Genomic DNA, 16359 nt, shown 5'->3' with positions numbered 1-16359 from the left:
TTGGGGTGTAGTTGTGAATAATGGCCTTGATTTCCAGTTGTTCGCCGCGCACAGCTGAGTAAGGTATCTTTAGGTCAATGAAAAATCTCTTAAAAACGACCATCTCCTCAGGTTCTGCCACACAGATGCCTTTGAGGAGGAACACAGACACACAGAAGGATTTAAAGCAGCAGCTCCTGGATGATGATGATGATGATGATGATGGTGATGATGATGATGATGTTTTTCAGAGCATGTGTTCTGGGTTTTCAGCTTCTCCTTACCAAGTGTTGGTGACAGACTGACAGCCAAGATCTGCCAGGTAGTGATAGAGTCTTTCAGGACGATCGGTTTTGTGATTGATGTTGTTCCACTGGAATATGAGGAAGAGACAAGTAAAGATGATAACTTCTAAGTAGGTTAGTAATCTTCTAATGAATAATTACTATTCGAATTAATGTTTACTATCAGAAGGAGTTAAGTCAAGTTTTATAATGTCAAAGAAGCTTTACAGTATAAAACAACAACAACAAACAGAAGAATCTGTCACTGTCATACATTTCTTCACCCAGGAATCATTAATTCAGTTACTATAATAAAACGCCTCTACAGCAAATAATGCAGTGGCTTCATTCAGTGAAATAATTCAGTGTCGGCATCTGATAGTATCAAATAGAACTAAATCAAAGATGTTTCGAAGATGAATTAAAGGGGAGAGAACATGAGGGAGAGTAAATTAAATTAGATTTTTGGGTGAGCTATCCCTTTAACTCACAGCTTGTGTCTAAAAGTCTCATACTTGCCCTTTATTGGAAGTGGGTAGATCAACCACCTCCCAAAGCCAACTCTCAGGGAACTGCGTACGGGACACAATATCTTCAGAGTCTGTATAATAGTCGTCATCATCATCATCATCATCACCTGTTTTTAACAGATAAAATAATTAATTAATGAGGAAATAGACCCTTTAGAGCAAATGAACATGTCAGATAATGAAGTCAAAACAAATACAAAAACAGTACAAATCGCTTCAATCAAGAATGAGTTAATATAGAGATAATGAATTTTGTCATTCTTTCCAAAAACTATCCACTTGTACTATTACAGAATTAAGTCGTGTTGACACCAATATGACTGTTCGGTGAAACAATTAGTAAAAAATGTATCTGCTTAGACCAATGCCAAAAAAATAAAAAAAAGGCAGATGGGCTGAATAAAAATGTAAATTAACTCTTTGACAGCTGGTGATGCTGGGGGGCGGCATCCGTGGCTGTTTAAGCAGGATTTGAGACAATTATTTTAATACTGAAACCTCAAGATACGATTTATAAGAAAAAAAATCTCTAGTAAATATAAGAATGCCAACAGTCTAATAATGCACATAATAAACAAACTGCACAAGCAGCTCCCCTAATGGTTTGAGTTCAATGGTCTGGGTTTTGTCATGCTGCTTTTCTTTTGACATAATTAAAATTTTGTGACAAATTTAATCACAATGTATTTACTTCGAGCCCGAATCAGCTCCTCCTCTTCGGTCTTCGTGTTCTTGCGGGTTATCATCTGGTTGCAGCAGTCCAGGAAGGCCTTGACACACTCTTCACCATCGATGATGTATGTGGCTCTTCGTTCACAGGTGTAGCCGAGTTTATTATCCCTCATCCCATCAACACAACACTGCTTCAGTTCACCGGAGTAATTACCAGCTGAGAAGACAATGTTAGTTTAGAACAATGAGGGAATAGGAGAACATGATGAGAACTTAATGGGGAGGAGGTCTAATGCTAAGAGTTTAAGTTTAAGAGTTGGATTGTCATGTTAAGCATGGCCAAAGTTTCAAAAAACTATTTGGACGTATGATGTATTTGTGTGCCAAATATACTCCTTTCGGGTTCGTATAAGTTTCAGAAAGTTTTTTTTATTTTTATCATGGCCCTTCATGACGTCATGAAGGGCAGAATTCCTTATGAGCACTTCTCCCGGAAGAATGTCTCCAAAGAAGTGTGTGAGCGAAAGATAACCTTGTTCAGCTTCCCAAAGAACCCAATGTTATGTGAACAGTGGATGCAGTTTGTTTTTCCGGGGCTGCAATGAAGTTTCGCAAGTGTCCCAGATAGCACACGTTCATCTGCAAGATGTCTGTTAAAGATCGCTTGATCTGGAAAGCATCTGCTGTGTACAAACATCTGATAGACGTCTTTAAGATGTCAGTTTTACATGCGTTCTAAATCATAAACATCTTAAAGACATTTCTAAATGTCTATTTGACATCTAATAGGAAATGTTCTATAGATGTATTGCAGATGAGCAAGCACTCTAAAAAATACGTCTTGCAGATGTAAATGCAGACGTCAAATAGACGTCTCTGTGATGTATGTGTGCTATCAGGGGTGTTTGGTTGTCCCCATCATTTCGGTGTCGAATGTTTTATAAACAAGGCCCAGTTCAACGCTGGATTTGCACATAGTTTGATACTGAAAGATGGAGCTATCCCAGCGATAAAAGATCCCAGTCATGAGTCAGAAACGCAGGTGGTAAGTTAAACTGCATCAGATTTCTGTGTTTTGCTGGAAATCCGCACGTAAGTGATCCCGACTCTTTAGCTCCACCCCGTGGCACTCCTCCAGGAGCTTGGCTGTTTTCAGAGAGAAGCATAAAGCTGTATCTTTCTTTCATAAATCGGATAAAACTAAAGACTCTTCGGAGATATGAAGGATGCAATACAACTCTATAGGCGCTCAAGAGATTAACATGAGATTGGCCGAATCTGTGTGTGTTTTGTCCTCTATAGGGGGGGAAGGACAAAGTACCATAAAAAAGTGAACATTGACATAAAAAAATAAAGGTTTAGGATATTTAACACAGAATCTGATTAAAGTCCATCTTCTCACCCAGTGTACTAGTGATCTGCAGGAGACTCTCAGATCTTCGTTTTCTCTTTGCAGGAACGGGACACTCAGGCACTAGAGGACAATTCATTTGAAAAAAAATATAGATTACTGTAAAAATAATGTTAAAGAACACAAGAGCAGTTAGATCAATTTAGCAAACCTAATCAAATAAATAAAATAAAAAACAGGCAACTAAGACACAGGGAACCAAACAACAGGAAAGTCACAAGAAGGCACAGCACAAATCATCCAAGGTCTGACCAAAGACAATAAGAACAACAGGGCAAAATAACAGATGTGAACAGATTAACAAACAAACAATAAATAAATAAGAATAAAGTGGTTGGCTCATCTCAAGTGGTCTAAAAAAAGTTGTTATATTGATGTTTACAGATATCTCAGCTCAGGATGGCTCAAGCTCCTTTGGACAAAAACTAATCTAAAAATATATCTAGAGCATGTTTCAAAGTACAAATTTATATTTAAATCTGCCCATATACATTTTGTGCATTCTTGTTCCTTAGACTTCTATAACTTGAGTACAAATGATCAGGAAAGGATCAAGATTGCTCAGGGTTCCACATGTAGTAATCAATGTTTGTAAATCAGGTCCTCCACAAGGTTGTAAATGTATCGGGTTACCATGAAACCAGGGTCTTGTTCGGCGTCCTGGGGTGTTACAAAGTATTTGTGAAATCTAGCTAACAAAATATATATTGTGTGTTGGAGTGTTCCAGACGCTACAACAGTGCTTCTCAATCAGGGGCAAATTTCCAAAGGGAGACCTAATAAGGCTATTATTGAAGTGTCTGTAAATGTTAAAAACTTTGTTGTGGGCCATGACACAGGTGAACACTGTAGTTCAAAAAAGAAAGAAAAAAATGGTGATTTTGCAATAACAATAAAGTGAGGTAAATTACTAAATTTGAAATTGGTTAAGCAACCTCCATTGGAACACTTGTAAGTCTAAGCATATTACACATATGCCACCTCACACTCAATATGTCAATATTTTTTCAATCATGTCATGTTTTGTGTTTTCTGTTGGCTGTTGAGAATCAGCAATAAGATACCATAAAAATTCCTTGGCACAGATATATATGGCAACTATTGAGTAGCATAGGCTATATATTTAAATGTCACAGTAAAACAGGTGATATATAATTATATTATTGTGTAGTCATATTAGGCTATTTTTGTTTTGAGCAGTATTGAGTGGATTCTGGTCAACTTGAACACCTCTGATTGGTCATTCCATTCAAGAGATCAACAAGTATGTCTGTAATTGGCTGCACTGCTCAACACTGCAAACAAACCTTTGACACTCTCCAGAGTACAAACACAAATAAATTTGTTCAATTAATAAATCTATAATATGATAATTAGCTCAAAAATAATGAAAATAAATTGTACCTGTTCTGGTGTTGGTTCCTCCTGCAGTGTGGGACGCAAACATCAGACCTGCATCAGTGAAAACCCCCATACTGTCCCTCCCACCTCCTGCTGTACAGCCGGTGTCATGCTTCTCTATGACGTCCCAGATCTAGAGGTGCAAAAAAGACAATTATGTATGTTTTGTGAAAAACAGTAACAAGATGATTGTGCCATAACATCTGAAAAAGATCCTTCACCTGAGTCTGAGTGAGTCTCTTCTTGTTAAGGACTTGCACAGCCTTGTCAACCACCACCAGACCAACTTTAGCTCCAGGATCTCCAGTTATCTGCAGCTTGACCTCTTCTCCTGTGCCATAGGTATTCATCTTCTCCTTCACCTCAAGCTGGAGCTGTTATGACAATGAAAGACACTGAGTCAGACCTAGTTGTTTGGCACATCATCTATTTCTTGTGATGGTTGACCCACCTTTCCCATGCACGTGTCCTTCACATCGACCCAGACTGAATCAGACACCACCTCAGACGAGCCCACATGGTAATAAGCCACAAAGCGGAAGGACGGCACCATGTCTTTGGTTACAGGCAGAGACAGAGTCACTAGTGATTCTCCACTTCGCTTAAACCTGTCTGCTTTTACAATCTGACCTTTACTCAAGATCTGAAAATGAGGCAAAAGTGAAAAGACACTATATTGTTACAAACACAAGCTATGGTAGTTCATCACATAATGACATGATAAACTGATACATTTCTGGTGCAGCTGAATAAGAAATAACCATAATATTTACCATGTAGGTGAAATCTTGACCTCTGACTCCTGGAATTTGTCCAGTGTTTAGATTCACTGTCATTGAATCACCGATCTGAAGCTCAGCAGCATCAATGCCGATGTGCAGGTAATTGTTGGAGCCGCCTTTGGTCTCATAGGCCTGAGCCGTCATCTTCCTCACTGCCTGCTGATTGTCTTCTATCTCTGGATCTTTGGTCTTTGCCTGGAAAGAATAAATACATTGGTTTCTGATGTGCTGTGAACTATATGCTCCACTGCTTGTTCAACATCTGTTAACTGATCTATTCTCCACTAGATGACCAGTGAAACTGACTGAACATCAGTGCTGTTATGATTGCAGGTCTTACAGTGATGTCCAGTGTTGAAGATCCTCCCAGAGTGTTGACTTTAACCTTCACAATGCCGTTGTCTTTTGTTTGACCTCTGACCCCTCCAGGATTGACCTCCACTTTCACATTTACAGCAGGTGTTTGGTCAGGATTTGTCACATAAACCTTTTTTAGAAGCCAGACAAAAAAAAAGTAATTTATGTTAATATATTTATGCAGTTGTTTCTACGTCCCTTTAGGATCTTAACTTTCTAGCTAACAATTACTCTGAACTGTAAGTTAATTATGATTCTGGAAGATATCTGGGATTAGGGATATTGTAACATTATTGATAAATTACCATTTTATAATGCGTGAACACGCTCTTTAATTGGTTGCTTCAGATTTCACTTGGATCAGCCATTATTAATTGGGGATGTTGGAGATTAATTGTGATTTACGCTACAAACTTTTGTAGAATTGTACAGTAAGAAAGTTATTTCCCTTAACCAGGAAATTAACGTTCTTAGAATTGACAAGACAGTTGACCCTGAGTGGTCAGCTAAATATCTACAGCGGATCTAAAATATTCATAATTAATCATAACTAGTTATGGTTAATTATTCATATTTCCCATGAGCTGATTCGTTACAGTGGGTATGGCATATTGTGTATTTTGCCAGAAAAGCCAATCTGCAAATATTACAGTAATTTTCAGACTTTAACATGTAAAATCGGAAACTGTTTTATACCGAGACACTAAAGGGCATCCCAGGTTTGAAGAAGGGTGGTGTTTTTTTGAAGTGGATGGTGTACGGTGACGTCACGATCTGAATGCCTCTCCTTTCTGCTTCCACCATTTCACTGCCTGAAACACACAAACCATTAGCTTCTCATACAATCACACACGTGCAGGTAAACATGTGCATACAGATCTGTTGAGTCTTACCACTTTCTGTTAATAGACTGACTGAAACATAGATTGATCGTCCAACCAGCTGGTTAATGTTTGGAAAGGTGTCAGTGATCATCTGATTGGTCAGTTCTGCAGTACCCTCTCCTTCCACGATCTATTCACATATGAGAAACACAGCAACATCAGTCTACAAGACACAATAAAAAGCTATTTTTATTTAAACTGTCCTCTAGGTGAGGAGAAATGTGATTTTTGGTGTCTAAGTTAATGTCTCTCACCTGAACTTTTTGCAGAGATGTACTTGTTTTCTTCTCATCTTCCATCACACCAAACACCACAAATGCATTTCCATCCACCTTCTGTCCAAACAGGTACCTATAAAAGGACATTCAGTTTCTGCTTTATAATCAAAATAGTTACATTGGTTGTCCCTGATCCAAATCCACATTCAGTGTACTGGGATAAAAAAGCAACTTGGACCTTTTGTGTTCCACAGAAGAACAAAAGTTGCTAATTTGTGACCCTTCCTGTGAAAACCCAGCTAAAGTATTTTTATTTATTTATTTATTTTTGTGATTTACTGTTTTCTACATAAAATCGTCCTTCATAAAGATGTAAAGAACATTCTGTGAAAATATAACCTTTATATCTTTAATATTGACTGGGTAAGGCCATGTCAAAGATTGAAATCATAGTGAAATTAATGGTTGAAATCAAACTTTGATGCTTGTCATCTCATAATTAGATTTTGAGACTTTAGCCTGGATTTCACAGACGGTCACATTTTATCTGATCTGACACATTTACAGTTGGTCTAACGTAATGGTGGTATTCAATATGCAGGGCTGTAGTTATGTTCTCTGATGAAACTGTGATGCCTTGTGGATTCTTCAGAAACAAGACAGAAATCATGGGGTCTGCTGAATATTCAAATGCTCATGACAGCTGAAAAATCATGAAAGCATGCGTGTGTGTGTGTGACATAACAGTATGGTGTTATATACGTGTTTACCATGATTTCCACTGTGATTTTAGACTCATTGAGTGGTTTCAGGTTGGGCATCAAAGAGAAAATTCTGTAAAGAACTGCACAAAATGTTTTAATGCATTCTTTGTTTTTCTTCTTTTTTAATGCATTTTAGACTCTTAATTTTTCAAACAAACAATGTAAACATAAAAATCATCAAGTATGAGTTTTCTTAAGTTTGGAGAAAATTGAATTAATCAGGCCCATGGATAGAACGTTATTTTGCATAAAACAGTAAATCTCCGTAATGACATATTGTGTGCTGTAAAAATAAAAAATGACATTATATTATTATGACAGATGAAGATACCGTATAGACTGATACAAAAGTACAAGAAGTGGCTCTAGGAGTCACTATACAGTTTGTTTTGTCATATCATTGAACATCAGCCTATCTGACCCAAAGTCTATGGTGGCCATATGTGCCGTTCATACAGGACACGTCCTGGCCAGGACTTTTATATTGCCTAAAATATCTGTGTGCATGAAAAGGTGAGATCTACAGAGAACGATCAAAGTGATGCAAATACGCGCACGTGTTTGTTTGTTCGTTCGTTCGACTTGAAGCATCGCTGCGCACCGATCATTGAATGACACCAAAGTACCACAAGAGCGATTTGGAAGCATAAGGAGCCGTCTGCTTTGCTCTCTATAGCTCTCGTGCATGTCATAAAAAAAAGATCGATCTGCAGAGTGCAAACAGCCAAAACCTGGATATTTTAGGCAATATTTTGTCAGTCCATCTGTGGTCAACCTTTCTACCCCTTATTAAAATTTTGTAGTATTAATTGATTGATTGATTGATGTCATGCTGATATAAGACATTGATTGATTGATTGATGTCATGCTGATATAAGACATTTAAAGTTCACTTTGTTCATTAATGCACTGTAAGTTTTCAGCACTTAATCGTACCATTGCTAGCAGGTGTGTAGATGGGCTTGTCTGTTTGCACAAATATATATCCAGAGTGGAATGAGAGCATGACCACTTGTTCCAGAGTGACGGATGGAAACTGAGCTTGTAGATACACATACTGTTTCTCCAGAGGATCGTCAGAGAAGAAGTTCTGATCATCAGGAATCTAAATGACAGAAAATTAATTCATTAAGTCAAGTTGCCCCATCGAAAATTTTGAATAAAAGAAAAAGCATTTTACAATTTACAAATTCTTAAAGGTGCAGATTAAAGCATTTTATGCAATAGTTACTTCTGGTCCTTAAATTTGATTAGCTGAGAGATCTTTCCAGCCATGTGATATTCACCAAGTATCGCCACGGGAACCGTTTCACGGTTTGTATCACTCTGCTTGCAGCATTTCTCACAGCGGCTCTCATGGCGGATGAGCAAATCCACTATAATTTTGCAAATACTACTGTTGTTGTGCCACCGAGTGTAGTTTTAGCAGTTGTTAGACGAGAAAGTAGGGTTTCACTTTATTTTGATGGTCCCTTTATCACATTCTGTTGACTTCAAGTAATGTTGCACCTACATGTCTTCTAACTTTCATTAAAGTATTAGTAGAGTATTAGTAGACTGGTAGGGTTAGGGCTAGAATTAGTTGACATGTACTTGCAAAGTTACTTATAGTCAGTAGAATGTCTGTTGGGAGACCATCACAATAAAGAGTTAGCAGATATTAAGCAAATAGTCTACTAATACTTTGATGAGACCAATTAGACATGAAGGTGCACCATTACTTCTTGTCAAAAGAATGTTCAAAAGGGACAATCAAAATAAAAAAGTGTTACCGAAAGTAGTTGTTTAGACTTTAAGTATGTGGTTTGTTAATAAAGATGATCAGGAATGTAAAAAGTACTCAATTTATACTCAAGTGAAAGTACAGATACTCAGTGAAAATTTTACTCAATTAAAAGTACTGGCTCAAAACGTACTTGAGTAAAAGAAAGAAAAAAAGTACAACTTTTAAATTGTACTCAAGTATTTAAAAAGTAGAAGTAACTTAGCAAAAAAATAAATAAATAAATGTAAAAAAAATAAAAATAAACAAGGAAATCCTTATCAATGCAAAGTGAATTACAAATAAACTGCATACATATTTTGTCAGACAGAGATACAAAGGTTTGGTTAAAGGGAGAAAACAAAACGCTATATGGCACAGGTCAAACAGCAATGTCTAGTGTAACAACAACAATTGCAGCACAGTGAAAAATCCATCCTTTACACCTCCATGCCATCCCATATATAGGCTATGTGACATTTTTTTCTTCAGATGAACACAAACTAGTTTTAGAAAAAAAGATAAAAAAAACCTGCATATAATGCAAATCTACAGCACGTCCAAAGATAATGCTTCAAAAACTAAATTTACCCTCCTAATTCTTACTCTGTATATCATTATAATACAACTTATAAACTCCCTAGTAAAAATATCACTCAACATGATTTACAATTAATTTAACATGCAATGTTCATTTAAACACTTTTTTGAGATTTGTACCATTTAATGTAAAAAAGCAATTGTTCCCACCAAAACATGAATTGTATTTAAATTAATCACTTTTATTATTATCATTGAAACGGACAAAAATAATAAATAATAAATAATGAATAAATGTAGCTACCTTAATATGCTTCCTTACATTTGATGGCAAATTTTTGAAGCCAGAAATTTCCCAAATTATAACTGAAGCAGTTGTGCTTAAATGTGAAAACAGATATCATTGGTTCCCTTTCAGTCTGTCACTCCCGACGTCACGTCGGATGACCGACGAATTGGGATCTCGCTTAGAGAGACCAATCTACTTCGAATGTAAACTAAACGAGCCAATGCACATTGGCATGCGATTATTGCATCCAGCTGCCGGTGATCACAGCGTGAGTATAAGTAGGCAGCAGATGCAACGCTTTTCGCTTCGGAGCCGAGTGATCACATCGTTCTGCTCCTGACTACGCTACTGAGAGATGACGACTGAACGAGTTCAGTGCGCTCTTGGAGAGCTCTTCGTGTTGGCGGTACGGCGCTTCAGCGGTGGTGGTTTCCCCTGTCGAGTGGGTTGCACACATCAGACTGCACTACCCCCTGTTTGTGTTGCAGGCGGCCATTTCCCCTGTGTGCCTCCGCACTCTAAAAGAGCTATTTCCCTAAAAGAGCAATTACGGGCAATTACTTTTTAAAGAAGACGTTGCGTGGCAAACTTGACGTTATGTCTTTGTAAAGATGATGTGGGTCTTGCTATAGACAACGTATCACCCAGGCATTTCTGGATGCGGTCGTTACCTGGCACTGGGTGATGGTCACGATCACTGCCTCACGTTCCTGGGCATCTTCCGGCTTCCGGCTTTGCTACCGTTCGGACGTTCTTGCTTACTGCTCTACGCTTTGCTCCCTATTTCTGGACTTTTCTCTGATTTTTCTAAGATTTTTACTTCAGCAGATCAGCACAGTGCTCAAACAACATATTTTTGGCATAAACACTAAAACATCTTTGGGACTGGAATAATACCACGAAAAAGAAGACTTTTGCCTCCCACTGCCAGCAGCTTACATTCCGGAGATGGGAAAACGCAGCTGCCCACATTTAAACAGAAGAGAAAGAAAATGCCTCCTGTTGAATCTACTTGCTGCATGAACTACTGCAAACTTCTACAAAGGATTGCGGTTCTTGAAACAAAGTTACTTGCTGGACTTCCAAAATAGGCAGAACACACAGCAGACTGTCATCATGGACCCACTCAGCATACAGCCAATGAGTCCCATGAATCTAGTCAATCTCAACAGTTTATACCAAGTGTAGAGGAACAAGCTGAAACTGATTGTCACACTAATCGATGGCACAAACAGGGAGCGAGACCCAAAGGCAGTAGAGACATCAGATCACCAGGTCACCAGTTTCTCGTATTGTGGCCGTGGCATCCTCTACCCCAGATTCGGCTATGACAAGGCTTGTGAATACTGGTATTCTACCACCCCCTATACATCTTGAGAACAGATTTGAAGCATTAATGAATGTGGGTGAGGAATCCCCAAATGTGATTAAACATGGATCGGATCAGCCAGCAGCTAACATCGCTACTACCAGGCACTCATTCTCTGGTGGGTCAGAGGTCTTCCATTCATCGGCAAGAACAGCAATAGGGCCCCTGACAGTGTATCCGAACACTAATTCATTAGGACTGAAACCTATACTTGTCAGGGTTTTGCCCTGACACTCTGGTCGTCTTGTGTTTTGTTTCTTGAGTCTATGTTGTCTTGTCAGCACATGGCCTAGTTGATTGTTTTTCTCAGCCATGTGCTTCTTTAGCCCATCCTCCTGGTTTCCTCATTACCTCACCCTCTTGTTAGCCCTCATTGAGTCCTTGTTAGTGTAATTGCTCTCACCTGTTCCTTGTGTGTTTTCCTCCCTATTTATAGTGCCCCTTGCCCTATTGTCTTTGCTGGTTTGTGGTCATTCTTTCCCTCACTGTGTTTATCTCTGTCTGTGGATGTGGCTGATTATGTGTTCCTGTCTCCCTGTCTGTTTGATCTTGTACTGTAGTCTTGCCCTAGTCTTGTCACTTGTAATTCTATGTTCTTGTCTTGCTCCTTGTTTTTGGATGTGGTCTGTTTTTGTCTTTTTGCTTTTATTTTAGTATTAATTTAGTTCTCTTAGTCCTGATCTTTTGTTTTCATTTTTTGGTTGATATTTTAGTTGTGTTGGTTAATTTAATAATATTTTTATCTTTTTTTATTAGTCCTTTGTTTATTCTCTTGCCTGTCTTGGAGTAATTTGTGTTCCTGTGGAGCTATGTTTTGTCTTGTTGTGGTGTTAGAGTTCCTGTCCTGACCTATTCCTGTCCACTGGTCCCCTTGCCTGGTGTATGAGGTGCTTCAGAGTTTATGGTCAATAAATATCTGAGCTCAGCTCTCTGGTGCCTTGCTCTGGTCTCTTCACCGGCCTGGTCTTGCCGCCTCCTCTGCTGCTATAGTATTCTGCCAGTTGATGTCTGAGGCTGTTCCAGTGGCCTTCCCTAGCTATCTCTGTTTGTGTTCCTGTTGTGGTATTACCTGTGCACCTCACTACCCTTTTGTATTGATCGGTTTTGTCAATAAACCCTTGTTACTCACACTGCAATTGGGTACTCCTTCCAGATCCCTGACAATACTCTCTTGTACGACTTCACGGATAGCTAATAACATCCAAGGAAGTCCCTCTTCCCAGTCACAGTCAAGTTCAACACAATAAGATCTCAAAAGTGATTTCAGGGTCTGATGGAATCTTCCTAGCGCCCCTGACTCTGAGGATGATAAGCACTTGAGATGTTATGTGTTACTTTAAGTTGTCGCATGACTTTAGAGAAATGACGAGACATGAAGTTCGAGCCTTGATCAGACTGAATATTTTTCGGGATGCCAAAAATAGACATGAAGCTTGTTAGAGCTTTTAAAATCGATTTAGTAGTAATTGATCTCGAGGGATAGGCTGCAGGATAGCGTGTGGATTGACACATTACCGTCAATAAATAAGCATGTCCAGCTTTAGATCGTGGCAAAGGACCAACACAATCGATGATCAAATGTTCAAAAGGAGTTGTAACAGCAGCAATAGGCTGTAACAGAGCCAACAGAATTTTCTGGTTTGGCTTCCCGGTCATTTGACACATATGACAAGACTGTATATAATTAATTACATCTCGCTTGATTCTAGGCCAATACAATTTTCTCAAAATTCTGTAGGTCTTTCGTACACCTATATGACCAGCAACACCTTCATGAGATAACTGCAGGACAGCTTGACGAAAAGTAACAGGAACCACAATTTGAATCCTAGGGTCAATTAAAATGTCAGAACACATAGGTTGTTGCCTACAGAGCAATCCGTCCCGAAGAAAGTAGACAGGAAGTGAATTCTGTTCACCTCTTCCTTCCTTCACCAAAGAAAACAGATCTTGGAGGGTGCAATCCGACTGCTGTCCTCGGATTAGTTCATCTCGAGTTACATTTTATTGTGATGACCATCGTAATGCTTGTTCTTTATCTCCACTGTATAATGAACTTTCAGGCTTGGAATCAGATTTTTCCACATAGTCAATGACAGATGGTAACTCAGACACAGGGGTCTCATCCTCAATACTAGTGCACACAGTATTACGGTCTGGCTGGGAAGAATCCACAAAGGAAATAAAAGCATCACCAATAATACTTTCCCTTTCGTCTGATATCATTCTCTTGGCCTTGGTTCGGGTTATCGCAGAAGCAGGGAATAAGTTAGGACTGTCAGGGGAGTCATCTATTTTGCCTACATCAGGAACCACTATAGGTGGAACTCCACCATCTGACTTTTCCCACACATTTCCCCCTGCTAAATCATTGCCAAGTATAAAAGTGACACCAGGAACAGCACAAACTCCAACGACAACATTACCTGAGACCAGTTTTGAGGTGAGATGTATGCGGTGTAAAGGAACTTCCATAAACCCCAACTCAAACCCTCTAACTAGTAGATGAGTTCCAGTAGCAGTACTATCAGACAAACCCAGAAGTCCTTCCAATAAAAAGGACTGCACAGCCCCAGTATCTCGGAGGATACAAACAGGAATGGTCTTCTCAGAACCAGGCAAGGACACAGTCCCCTCTGTAAGAAATGGTGCATAATCATTATGACTCTTAACATCTTCAATCTCCACCTCAGAGATATCCCTCTGCTTAGGCGTTTTTTCACAGATTGGGCAGGACTATGGTTCTCACATGTAGAAATTAATCCGACAGTTTTAGCAGCCCTCTCTTTTTTCTTAAGAACAGCACAATCAGAAATTGTATGTCCTGCCTTTTTACAATAAAAGCAAACAAGCTCTCCTTTTATACTTGTATTAGCAACAGCATGATCAGTGGAAGGACTAGAAACAACATTCTGACGTACTATAGTCGCTTTGCTCTTACCAAAGACACTCATCTTAGGTCTATGCAAATCATTTAAATGGCTAGTCGAACCTCCGTGAGTAAGAACAAATTCATCGACCATGAGAGCAGCATCTGACAATTTACTCCCCTTATGCTCATTTAAATACATAGCGACAGCATTCAGTACGCAATGTTTAAACTCTTCCAAAAGAATCAGTTCTCTAAGCTGTTCTTTAGTGGTTACTTTCATCGAGGTACACCAACAATCAAACATGTTTTCTTTTTCTCTGGCAAATTCAAGATGTGCACTTTTCAAATTTGAAAAAAAATTCCAAATCTCTGACGATATGCCTCAGGTGCTAATTCATATGCTTGCAATAGTGCAGATTTAACAATTTCGTAGTCACCGCTTTGATGACGAAACTAACTAAACCTACCTAATCTTCAAAGGTGTACCGGGCTCGAGGCGGCATTTAAACGCCAAACTCTGGGACAATTGGTACATTTAAACCAAAAGCCCGAAGCGTACCCCCGACAGAGATTTTAAAACCTCCGCCCAGAATAACCTTCAAAAGTAAGAAAGGCAAAACAACAAACAAAAACAACAAATAGTGTCCCGATGGAAGGATTATAAACCCAGCTGAGAACACTCTAAATACCTGAAGTCTGCTCATTTACACAGGTGAACACTGAAAACATCATATACTCACTTATACATGTAGCGATTCGGGACGAGCCCCCAATTTTATGTTACGGCCAGCTCGTTACAAGCCACAACATAAAAGAGGAATCACACACCACTGTTCAATCATAAATGTATTTATTTTCTTTAACAAATATAACAATAAACCCAAAAGAGCAAACATAAGTCTAGGGAAAAATAAAGAAACAAACGAAATAACAACAAAATAACAGTAACAAAATCCTAAGGCTACATGATACAAGAAATGTATAAAAAACATATATATGAATCAGAGCGATGTCACATTCTGGTCAAGAGCTGCTCCTGGGAGAACTATCCCTCCAGGACTGCTAACCTCAATGAACAACCTGAAGTCCTTATATAGTCTACACCCCTAATTATCATTAATTAACATGGAGGAGTGATGCAAAACTTCCACAGTCTGCCACCAACAGGTAAGGAGAACACTCAGGGTCATCACAAACAAACTTGGTGCAAGGACAACATCTACTTCTCCATCTGTCATCCTTCAGTAATGTGTGCCAAACTACTCAACCTGAATGGCACACACACACCTGGACAGAGTATAAGCGATGACAGGACTTCATATCAGCTTCCGAGTCATCATGTGGTTGACATATCCCACAAGGACACTGATAACACCACGCAGCCACAACAAGCACTGCTCATGGACACCATCATGGCTGAGCCCTTCCCACAGAGCTCATCACAGACAGACTGTGACATATCAGAACAGCTCCAAGACTCGTAACCCAAGGACAACTTTCTGGAAAACAACCAGGGAAGCCAGGACAACACATCACAGCCACCGGAAACACCAGAGCAACAGCCCCGCTCACCAGACACATTATCCCTCTCTCCTGCAGTGCAACGGTCCTCTATGAAACAGCCCCTCCTAACTTCTCTTTCATGAGTGTTTGCAGGACTGTTAGGAGAGGTGGAGGTGTAGCTGCTCTATTTAAAGATGTCTGTCAATGCAAGCAAGTGTCATTTGGTCAGTACTTGTCTTTTGAATATCTAGGGATTGTATTGAAAGGTGCTCCACGCATTCTGTTTATCATTATTTACAGGCCTCCAGAATACTCTCCAGCCTTTGCTGAAGAGTTCACAGAAATGCTATCAACAATTTCCTCAGAGTTTGACTGTTTTGCTATTGCAGGGGATTTTAAAATTCACATAGATAATGCAGAAATCCAAACCACAAAATAAATTATAACAGTTTTAAACACTTTTGACCTGATTCAGCATGTGCATGAACCTAGACACAGTCGTGGACATACAGTATGTTAGATTTACTCATCAGTAGAGGTCTAAACATTTCATCCATTGTTGTTAAGGATGTAGCACTATCTGATCACTTCTGTATTTTCTTTGATATATTCATCTCTGTCACCACTGAATCTAGATCTGTCTCTGTCAGAAAGAGATGCATTAACGAAAACACTAGTGTGCTATTTATGGAGGCTATATCTTTAACACCAAGCATTTCTGCAGACTCTGTTGATCTTCTCC

The 16359-nt window shown here is 39.1% G+C and overlaps 1 protein-coding gene across 1 annotated transcript in view; it reads right to left on the bottom strand.

Annotated features, from left to right (window-relative positions):
* LOC107574943 (complement C3-like) overlaps positions 1 to 16359 on the bottom strand; it is a 59550-nt gene that overhangs the window by 36205 nt on the left and 6986 nt on the right. The window contains exons 3-18 of the mRNA XM_016261361.1: positions 8219 to 8387; positions 7289 to 7362; positions 7049 to 7164; positions 6555 to 6651; positions 6310 to 6430; positions 6113 to 6228; positions 5400 to 5546; positions 5051 to 5254; positions 4729 to 4920; positions 4499 to 4651; positions 4281 to 4410; positions 2868 to 2939; positions 1485 to 1682; positions 783 to 900; positions 264 to 352; positions 2 to 129 (exon numbers count right to left, since the gene is read on the bottom strand). Of these exons, the coding sequence (XP_016116847.1) occupies positions 2 to 129; positions 264 to 352; positions 783 to 900; positions 1485 to 1682; positions 2868 to 2939; positions 4281 to 4410; positions 4499 to 4651; positions 4729 to 4920; positions 5051 to 5254; positions 5400 to 5546; positions 6113 to 6228; positions 6310 to 6430; positions 6555 to 6651; positions 7049 to 7164; positions 7289 to 7362; positions 8219 to 8387 (2124 nt within the window). The remainder of the gene's footprint in view (position 1; positions 130 to 263; positions 353 to 782; positions 901 to 1484; positions 1683 to 2867; positions 2940 to 4280; positions 4411 to 4498; positions 4652 to 4728; positions 4921 to 5050; positions 5255 to 5399; positions 5547 to 6112; positions 6229 to 6309; positions 6431 to 6554; positions 6652 to 7048; positions 7165 to 7288; positions 7363 to 8218; positions 8388 to 16359) is intronic.

Source organism: Sinocyclocheilus grahami, unplaced genomic scaffold, assembly GCF_001515645.1.
Source record: "Sinocyclocheilus grahami isolate Dianchi unplaced genomic scaffold, SAMN03320097.WGS_v1.1 scaffold2401.1, whole genome shotgun sequence".
NCBI classification, from domain to species: Eukaryota; Metazoa; Chordata; class Actinopteri; order Cypriniformes; family Cyprinidae; genus Sinocyclocheilus; species Sinocyclocheilus grahami.
Note: the sequence above shows the minus strand (reverse complement) of the source record. Positions and strands in the feature narration are given on the sequence as shown.